Source organism: Dysidea avara, chromosome 7, assembly GCF_963678975.1.
Source record: "Dysidea avara chromosome 7, odDysAvar1.4, whole genome shotgun sequence".
Taxonomy (NCBI): Eukaryota; Metazoa; Porifera; class Demospongiae; order Dictyoceratida; family Dysideidae; genus Dysidea; species Dysidea avara.
In genome coordinates, this window is record NC_089278.1 from 35,156,743 (window position 1) to 35,168,110 (window position 11,368).

At 37.7% G+C, this 11,368-nt stretch overlaps 1 protein-coding gene across 2 annotated transcripts; it reads left to right on the top strand.

Annotated features, from left to right (window-relative positions):
• On the top strand, positions 1-2,150 carry LOC136260479 (caspase-3-like; the record flags this gene model as incomplete). Of its 2 annotated transcripts, none has more annotated exon segments than XM_066054214.1 (5): positions 1-276; positions 418-531; positions 612-665; positions 722-1,414; positions 1,810-2,150. In XM_066054214.1, coding segments are annotated over 5 exon segments (1,382 nt in total), but the record flags the coding sequence as incomplete, so codon positions are not given.
• Positions 2,151-11,368: the final 9,218 nt, after the last annotated feature.

The following is an 11,368-nucleotide window of genomic DNA, read 5'->3' on the forward strand; positions in this document are numbered from 1 at the left end:
CTGAGTATTGTGGGCTATGGAGACCTACTGGTCTACAACTGGGAATAAAGGCAGCAGCGCTTGATGTAATAGATGCTGATCACCGTATGCAACAAAGAGAGTGCTTCAGGGTTACCTTGCAAAAATGGCTACAGCAAGATGTACGTGCTTGTTGGCATACTCTTGAATTAGCTATTACAAATGCAAGAAGAGAAGAGCTTGATCTTGATGCACTACAAGCTAGTATTGATCTTGATGCACTACAAGCTAGTATTGATCTTGATGCACTACAAGCTAGTAAGTAGTTCTAGTTCTGTTCGTATGAGCACTATAACTAATAATGTGTAGCTTTTTACAATTATTTATTTTGTTTTTATCCTGACTGCTTTATTAGAGTAATTTAGGATGACTTAAGGATTATTTTTCTTCCTACTGCAGTGCCACCTCCCGACAAACAGTGTCAACCAGTGACAAGAATGCATGGAACCACAAATGGTGTGGTTAACTCACACAGCCGCACAGTTTCAACAGAACAATGCAGACTAGCAAATAGTGAGAATACAAAGCATAAATAGGTCCGTTCATGCATATGAATCATGACATTTAAAAGATAATGATTTAATTATTAATAGGTGTCATCACACAGAGCAATGGTGCCACTGCTGGTACAAAGCACATTAAAGGAGGTATGTTATTGTTCATAAAGCTATACATGTGTCTCACAATATTTGGCATTCATTAGATGACATGGAGTCTGATAATTGCCCGCATAACAGTAAAAAGATGAACTATCCAGTGATCAGTCCTAAAGCACCAATATGTGCTGTTGTTATGAACAGTTTGAGGCTACCCAGTGTTGATGTACAACAGGCCACTAGCATGGATGTTAAACTGCTGCAGATATTGGGAGACCATGGCCTCAAGCTTCACCCTTGTCCAAGTGGCTGTACAGCTGAAGAGATGCCTGCCTTCCTGACTGTCCTAGCTTCATCTAGAGACATACAGGATAATCTGAGACTTGCAACTAAATGTAATAACATGGACAAAGCACTGAAAATGCTATCACAAAATGAGAAAATGAAGACAACTCTTGAAGTGCTGACCTCAGAAGAGTGTGTAAAAGTTTTGAACATTACTTTAAATAATGACACAATACGAGATTCTGTGGTCAAAATTCTGGAGAAGCCACTATCAGAGTACAGTGGTTTGATGGTATTCGTCACCAGCCAGGGAGGTGATGGAGGAAAACTGTTTGGATCAGACGGCAATGCTGTCACAATAGAGCAGTTGTCAACCTTATTTAGTGCTAGAAATTGCCAAGATTTAGTTGACAAGCCAAAAATTTTTATCATACAAGCTTTTAGAGGAGAACAAGATGCAACAAGAGAGAGCAGAGGTGCCAATGTTGGCTCATACGACAGCAAACCATCATTTGGTGTATGTACAGATAACTCTATTATACAACATTCATAGGCGTAGCAAGATATTTTTAGATGGGGGACTCTAGATGCTAGGGCCAGTGTTGAAGAGTAAAAAAAAAATATATATATATATATATACCTTGTATCACTGATATAAAGTACCTTATTTACAACTTCATAGTTTGCTACACTGCTTCTCTGAATACTGTGACTGCTTTATTAGAGTAATTGATTGCTCTATTACAATATCTCAATCTTTTTGCAATTTACAATCAGAAAATCACAAGGGGGACTCCAGCCCCCCATTGCCCCCTGGGCTGCTACGCCTATGCATTGGTTTACAAAAGCTACACACTTCCTTCTGCACTGATACATGTGTGTTAAAGAACAAAATTATGTTATTTTGCAGGGTGTGTTCCTGATGAGGCTGATTTCTTGTATGTGTACTCTACACCAGAAAATACTGATCTTTACAAAGATGGATCTCCATTTATTCAGACATTTGTGGAGGTGCTTAATGGCCAACTTAATGACAAGCATCTTGAGGGTGCTCTACTAAACTTCAGAAGAGAAATCACTTGTAGAAATTGTAGTAAGCAATGTGGGGTGGCTAAAATGCCATCTGTAATCACAAACTTGACCTACGAAATATAGTTTCAAAGACACTGAATTTTTCAAATGTAATTAAAATTTATATACCTACATGGAATTGCATTATCATAATATGCATAATATATTAATATCACCTCACCATTATAATTCTTTTGATATTACATAGTTAAGAGCAAAATATAATATTATTTCCTGCATACAATGCATTGCACACACAGATATAGGACTACATGTAGAGCTGAAAATTACTGTACTCTAATAGAACAGTCAACTGTAGCTCAATGCTGTATAATATTATAAAAAACACTTCATATAAGTGTGGTACACATCTAGAGATTCTCAGGTCAGCTTCACTACCACTACTACTACAAGTGAGCTATAGGGAGATGTATAAAGGCATACTGATTTCAGTGATAGATTTATATCTGGGAGGGATTCCTGGCCTGCTGTGTACCCTAGCAAATATGGAGAGCACAGGGTCTTATGTACATAGTGTATAATAGTGCATGTGTGTAGTGTAATGTAGTACAGTGTGATCCATGGGATGTATAGTGATGAGAATAGAATCAGATATGTGTGCTGAGTTAGCATCTCTGGGTACTTGACCCTTTACATGCTGAGTGTGCTTCACACCTTGCACCTGTGGTTTTATCACTCAATTACCACATTATTTGCCTTGATGTTGTTGCAAACTCCTTGTTAGCATTCCGTCTTGCAAATCTGTCCCTGTTAGCTATTAATTTACTGATTGATATGTATTTCCAGCTGTTTACCACTATAACCAATGATGTCTATGGATTTAAATTCACGCCAATGAATAATGGTTTTGTGAATGCTACTATTCTGGCCAGAGACTGATTTATGTAACAAATCTTCATCCTGAGCTGAGGCATATGCATAATTATGTCACAAATCTGCAATGGCATTTTTGAGTAGAAAAGGAGCAACTATTCTGATTTGAATGGTCAGCAGTAGCTGCTAATTATAATGTTGATTAAGTCATGAGCATAATATATGAAAGCAAAGTCTGTATATACTGGCATATATTTAAATGTTATATATATAAGTGCTGTGGTTTACCATTTGCATATACCATCTGTTGCTTGTCTTCGAAAGATTGTTTTCAAGTAGTTGGTATATTAAACTCACCTCAGCAGCTCAACTAATGATATCACCTATGCCAATACTAGAAAATGATGGCGTAATTATGGTATGAATTTCTCAACATAAATTATATACTTCACAATACTAAGTGCTTAAAACTACTGAGTATGTTATGTCACGTATGCTGTTAAGTGGCGAGTACAACATACACACAATTCTGAATTTCCTTTCATATGTGATCAGAAAAAAAAGGATTCTTCCATGTCTCACAGGTGAAGATGCAGGCACCCAAAGTTCTGTCTAAACCTTCACTTATTATGTGTTGTTTCCCCAGTTACCACTAGGTATCATGTTACAGCTGGGTAGGCTGCTTCCAGTTAACACCAGGTCCCCAGGTACAGCTGGGAAAACTGTGAAAAGGCTCAAGAACAACAGTGACTGGCATAACTGAGCATTGAACCTGGAATACCAAGCCAGTACTCTAAGTGCTTAGCTATACCACACAACACACACACAACACACACACAACACACACACACACACAACACACACACAACACACACACACACACCAGGGATGGCTCTGAGGTTTCCAGAAAAAGTGGTCAAGTATAAAAGATTTAGAGCGAAATGCTCTAATAGAGCAGTCATATTTTTTATAAGTTAATTTGTCTATAGCTACCAATACAGTAAACATATCTCAGATCATTTTAGACCTGGAATTTTCCTGGGAGAATTACCTCTTAACTTTTCAGCCTGCTCCTAATTTCATACCAGCAGAAAAGTTTGCCTGTTTTTATCTCAGCTATAGATAAATGAGTCCTGCTCTATGCATAGGTTAGGAACTCATAATAGGTACCAGCCTATTACATGCATGTTATACTAAGTGTGACCATGACTTTGGAAAAACAGAAATCCAATCAAGGGTCATGAAACAATTAGCTCTGCTTCAACCTACACTTTTGGAGACAGGAATATCTAACGGACTATGAGAATTATAGCTGCGTAACATCCAAACTGTGAAACCAGGAGCTGTTGTTTTAGTACATGATGCTAGTTCTCTTATCAATTGGTGCCTTGATGACACCATTGATTGAGAAGATGTCAGGGAAGCAATGCATGGCAAACATTAGAATACTATCCATTGGTAAACTGAAAAGCTATGTCCTTTATTTGCTTATTGATATTTATGTAAATAAATAAATAAAGGACCAAGCCATGGCCATTATTTGCATGGGATATCCAGATTGTATATTTTTCAGGGATCATGAGCAGGATTCTTTCTAGCTGCACAATTTGGATATGTCTGGCACCACTCTTGGACACTTTGTGAATATCCTGGCCAGTCAGCAAAATCTTTCTTTGATTTTGTCTCTGGTTTTTTCTTCTCCTAAATGTCTTCCCCATGGTCCAGCATGTGCCTCACTCAAAACACCCTCCTGCTTTTAGGAATAACCAATTGGAGATGAAAGTTGCCACTGCCTTTCTCAAACCGTCTATATTGTATTAATGCTTTACAGTGACCAGCACTGAAGGTCTGCAGCAACATGTGCTGCAGCCTTAGGATTACCTAACCTAATTGAGTAAGCCATTGTGGAGTAAAAGTTGGTCCCATTGTTGTAAGAGTATGTGGACTGTTTTGCCTTCTACTTTCATCTTCCCTTTAAAAGTGACCAAATCAGATCCTTAGACAACACTGAACACTCCATTTCAGACAACTTTCCTCACTCAGGATTTCATCAGGTGGCGGTGACCAGACAATGTGGAATAATAAGAGAACACTGTTAAACGCACATAGCTAGCTAGCTATTAGCCAGTTAAATATAGTAGCTAGCTTATTGTTCATCGTGAACACATAATTATAGTGGAAGTGATCCATTTTCATGCATACTGCAAATCATTTTGAACCTCCTGTGTCATTTAAACTACCTATTACAAGTGTAGCTAACTAACTTGTGCTTTGTTAACATCTCGGTTGACATAGTTTTGTAGACAAATTTTAGGTATGTTGAATCAGTTGTAGCGGCACGACAGCCTCACCAATTTTGATGTCATGCTGGTGATATGTTTTGTGATTAACTGATTATCTAATTTTGTATCATAAAGACACAATCACATATATAGCTAGGCGCCAACTTCGGCGCACGTGAGTACGCTCGCGTGAGTATCAACTCCGGAAGGGCGTAGCTGACTACTCTAGTCTACGTACATCTGATGGCAGGAACAGGGAGTAAAGATGAGCAGTCCTACATGGACGTGTTTGAGAATTACTACACCAAATTAACTAGAGGCCTGCCAGCTGGTGCTATGTGGGATGATTTCGTGAGGAAAGGTCTATTACGTGATGGAACAGATAAAGGCTGAGTCCACCGACTCGGGGAAGACGCGCTTGTTGCTAGAGTCAATGCGACCAGGACTATCTAATTGTAATAATGCCACCTTTCTGAAATTCTTAGAGGCTATGAAACAGTATGGTGATTGCTCAAAAACCAGGCTGTACTGGATCTCGAGGCAGATATTCGCAAAGATCTACCTAGAGTTTTTTTTTTTAATTTTTATTCCGGCCCTAATGGCACTTCCATCCTCCCCGATCTCTAGCTAGAAGTTAAACCTAATTTAATTTATAAATGGCAAAAAGCAGAAGAAAGAAAGAGGTATCAGTAATGTATTAAGTCATACTAGTACTGTGTGTGCCGTGCGTGTGTGTGTGCGTGTGTGTGGGTGTGTGTGTGTGAGTGTGTGTGTAGTGTGTGTGTGTGTAGTGTGTGTGTGCATAGGTGGTGGAGATGGGGGGGCCAGGGGAGGATCTGGATACTCTAATAGAGCAGTCACAGTATCAGAGAAGCAGTGTAGCAAGTTACTTAGCTACATATGTGTAGTTATAAATAAGGAGATATAATTGGTGGAGAGCAGCTATTGTCAGCAGGCTGTGACCTTTTTTTTTGGTCTTCAACTTACAGCTGGTCTGGCCCCCTCACTCTTTGGCCTGCTCCACTACCCCTCTGTGTGTGTGTGTGTGTGTGTGTGTGTGTGTGTGTGTTGTGTGTGTGCCAAGGCAGTGTGTGCACGTGTGTTTAGCTATATGCTGTTGCCAATGTTGCAGAAAACCAACAGCTATAGTTAGCTAATAATGGTCAGTTTATGTGTTGCATGCATACATACAGCCACATCTTGCATGGTCAGTGAGAACTATGAGCCAACAAGTACAGGCTAAAGTGACGCTATTGGGTGTATAGTGGTTCTTTATTAATATTTTGAGCAGCCACATAATATGTGTTTAGATACCATTAGTAGCATTACTCCATGTAGGTGCCTTTGTATGCAAAATCTTTGAGCAGGCTGTAGGACCAGGTGTCCTACAGACCTCCTGTAAAGCATTAATAAATGAACTAGTGTCCATTTGGTTCTACTTGGGGTACTTAGAGATAATGAGTTACTCTCTAGAATTCCTATGGATATAATTACATGAAAAATAACAAGGAGAAAACATCCTGACCACCTGGACTCCTGTAAGCGTTCAAGCGTAAGTTGGATGGCTGCAGGTTCGAGGCTACCTTGGTCCAGTCATGGATTTTTTCTCCTTTCTGGGTATGCAATTCTTCCTTATGATAGTGAGTACATGGTAGTAAACATTTTATATAAGTGATGTGAAAATGGTTATCTGATTTACATTTTTAAGGTGTGTCTTTTTTAAGTAGGCTTATGCCAATTCTGTTTCGAGCATGCTAGGCTAGCAAAAGCATTAGCATTATGCCAGCATATAGCTAATAGGACATTTAAAAAAAAATTAATTGCATGCGCAATGCGTGCACCAAAAAATACAACAAAACATGAACACAATAATACACCTTAATACATCGTAATGTGTTGTTTCTTGGCTGATTATTCACACTTTGCAGAAATAAGATCGAGATACTCTAATAGAGCAGTCACCTACTCTAATACAGAAAAGGCTAATGAAACAGACTCTAGAGCATATAAGCATAAGTTTGAGCATAATAGGGTGGATTTTTCAGCACTGATCAAAGGTAAAATATAGGCTATTTTCATAATTGGCTCAAGCCTATTTCTAAGTACTGAATTGAATAATCAGCCATGAGATCATATCATCATTACATGCCATAATCAACACATGTGATCCATGACAACATGTGACCCAGGTGACCTGACCCTGGTTCTACTTTTATGAAACTAAAATCTTTAATCTTCGCTGTATTAGCTCTAGTTCTACTTGTTTATATAAGTTATTAATATTAGAGTATTGTCACATGTGTCAATTTCATTTTAGGAAGTGGACAGCAGGTATCTACAACATCTCATCAAAGCACAGGTACATCTCATCAAAGTGCAAGTACATCTCATCAAAGCACAGGTTGGTTTCCATGCTTTAAATACATTTTCATATTCTTACAGTAGCTGCAGGTCCACCAACTCTACCTGACCTGTTGAGTAGTTTAAAAGATGTTGTTAATTGGGAACAGTTTGCAGCCTTCTTACTGCCTAAGAATCACCATTCACAAATTGCGATCATAAAGAGATCAAATTTTGTGGATATTGATAGCTGCAAAATGGCATTGACCCTTTTTGTCTAAGTTTTACTGTCAGTTCAATAGCCAGTACGGCTTATTGAACCGACTTTGGGTTCAGTATCCACTGCCATAATTATATTCTTCTTCTTTATCTATAGAAAGGAGTGCCTATTTATGGTGCATGCAGCGGCTAGTCTTGTGTGGCCAGAACAGTTGCCTTTCCCTGTCATATCAGGAAGTTTGGCTTAAACAGAAATTTGAGGTTACACCTATTATCTTCAAGTCGGTGATGTATCATGGAACAAAGTAGTGGATGCTCTAGAGAAATCTAACTACCCTCACATTGCTGACAAGATTAAAGAAGAATTCTACTACTAGATACTAGCTTTAATTACGTATACCATTTGTTATAGTTGTACTGTCTAAGATGATCACCTGTAGATTGTGTTGATGATTTTTATACATTTTTCAAACCTTTATTTGCATTATTAGAAAGTTTTTCTTTTGTTTTTGTGTGCAGAACAATTTGCAGTTTTCTAGCTATGTGTATAATATGTGTAATTTGCAAGTATTTGTGCCTGTCGGTGATCTCAATCTCTATTCAACTGCGTGTACGTGAGATAGTCAAATTGGTGTCAATGTCATGGACTAATGTTTTCTATAGTCTCATGCCCAACTGGGTCTTATTGTATACACAGACAATTAGTGTTACAAACTCTGACAGTGTTTATAATTAGTACATAGTAGTAAAAGAAGAGAAACTGTTTACTGGCCAAAATTATTACCAAAAAGAAATTCAAAGCTATAGTCATTGATCTATTACCAGGATGTTACACCATCAAGCTTTCAGGTGCATACTCATTTAATGATCCGTGGAAAAGTATAGCAGTTCAATTGATGGGACCAGGGAATGGAATGTATGAACATTCTCAAGATGCGGATAGAACAAACAAAAAAAACTGAGATTTTCAGTTATGGCAACTCAACAAAAGTGTGTGTGGTGAGCCCCGCTGCAAGCCATAAAAATGTGAATGTAAGCTGCTGCATGGCTTTTCACTCTTACCCTTGACAACTTGTATTGCACCTTTGGTCATGAACTATTTTCATGAACTACCATATCAGAACCAGTCCTCAAAGACAAACATGGAGTTATATGTATAATGTATCAGTATGTGGTAAGAGTAACACAAACAGAACGTGATGAACGTTTATAGAAATAAGTCACAAACAATGCTGGCTAACAGCATGACTACAATGTCAGTTTTCACAAAGAATAAATGAATGGACCTGGAATCAAGTCTGACCCAGACATAATAACAGCTGTATTCTAAAGCCTATACCAACTTTCCGTAGCTACACAAGAGTTTGAGAATGACGAACAGACCACAAAGGCGAATTTATTTGAAACTTTGAAGAGACCTGCTTATAAAGGATGATGACAAGTTCAACAAAACTAGGTATTTGAATACAACACATGTTTATCTGTCACAGAAAGTTTCAACAAGGAGAACTAAATCCTGTTTAGTTCTTGATAATAATAATAAATAATAATATAATTTGCTCTATGACAACCATTGAGTAAAATCGTGCTGAAAAAATCAAAAAAAAAACAACATTTTTGTGGATGATTTGTTGGGATTGAACTTTTACATCTACACTTTTATGATTTTCCATTACCATGAAAAACAACTATGTAGTTGTTGTTGACACACTGCTCATGCTCAATAATAATATAGTAACAGTAATCACGTGTGAAGTTCATATCCAGTCACAAGCCATTGTTATACTACCTGCTTACCAACAACACAGAGAACTCAACAAATTAAAGAAAGTGGTCAAGTGACAAATTACTGCAAGTAAATATGACCCAGACAAAACACATAACAGAGTTACTCATGGCTATATAGAAATATTCCTATTTTTTCCACTGCCCTAGTTGGTGGTGTTAAGTGAAATTGGTACAAAAACATGTCGTTGAGTATGCATCACCTGTATGGGATCCTACACTACAATTAATGTTACAAAATTGAAGCCATCCAGAGAAGAGCTGCGAGATTCTGCCAAAATGATTTTCCAGTTACTCTAATGCGTTGACTACACTACAACAAAGAAGACTACAAGCTAAACTTATATGATGTATATGATTTTAAGTGATCACATTGGCTGGGATTTCTTTATCCCTTGTGACTCTCAAATAAGAAATGGATACTATCAGCATCTAATGACAAACATTGACTCATATATATTTCCTTTTCCCCTCTGTAATTAAAGCTTTGGAACCCCTACTCCATAGATCAGTATGAAGTAACTGTATCACAATCATGTATGATTTTTGCACAGTAAAACAAATAAATGAAATGGATTGTAATAGATGATGTTGCATTATATTTGTTTGTAATTGAGCTTGAATGTGTGCATACATGGATACTTTGATGGGAGGACATGAGGTTAGTCTTGTTGCAGACTATATTGATATCATCTAATGGTCAAGGATTTCTCTGTTTAGAGCACCCTTTCCAAAAATTAAATATTAGATACCGGAGGACAGCCTGAATTTATTCACTCTGTAGTATGAACTCATGCTTGTTTTATAACAGGGCATCTCATAATTGATTGTGGGTTTTAGTTTCATTATTATAATCATTTATTGGGGTTATTGAGAAGGGCTAAAGCCTTTGAGTTAGAATGCCTGAAGGAGATTGATATCACATGAAGACAGTAAGATCACTTTTTCAGTCACAAAACCCATCCTCCAAATCCAGCTATGGCAACTGCCTGGCTAAAAAAATTTTCCTATGAATCTTACAATAGTTGCTTACCTACAAAAATTTTCTACCTCAAAACTGACATGGTATTACTAGGAACTCAGGTGATCATGATTTAACCTGTTTCATCATTGTTGACAATATTCAGGATCACTAACACTACTGTGTTTGAAGAAATGTACAAAACGGTGACACAATACATTAATAAACCGACTATAACATCTATACATCTTGTATGTAGGCACATGTATGAACATTATTGCAAGTTGTAATAATGCCAACTAAGCAGTAGTTCTGTTAGGTAAATTTTTTCCTGGTAATTGTAAGGAAAGGTCACCTGCAGCTTTCTTTAACTTAAGTTGGACATCTTCATATAGTAGTGCACCTCCATCAGGGACACGGTACTCAAACATCTCCTTCGTCAAGATGCTTAAGGCTTTACCATTAAATGGAAAACGTTCTGGAAAAGTGTGCCCCAGTTTATATTGCACTGCAGAGTGTTGCAACCACTGTGTGACATGGACTTTGGACCAGTCACGAGGATCTGTTGAAATAATCAGGCAACTCTGTTTAAGGGCTACACAATTTACTGTATTATTATTTAATATTCTCACAGAAGATAAGCACACACACTCACACACACACACAACACTAAAGCAATTAAAGTTTTCAGCAGCCAAGCAAAACACAGCTACTGCTGAAATAATAGTGAGTCAAGTTTCTTACTCAAGGAAACAACAACACCAACTTGGCGTAACTGGGCAACAATCTTCGAATACCAGACCAATGCCTAGCCAATGCTACCTCACACATGCATAACACACACATACATGCACGCACGTAGCCATGTACACAGATAGACACAGACACATTGAGCATTAGAAAAATTAAGAACTTTACATGGTGAAAACAAAAAATGTGACCGGATCTGCAAAAAGAGGTCTTATAGCCTTTCCAAA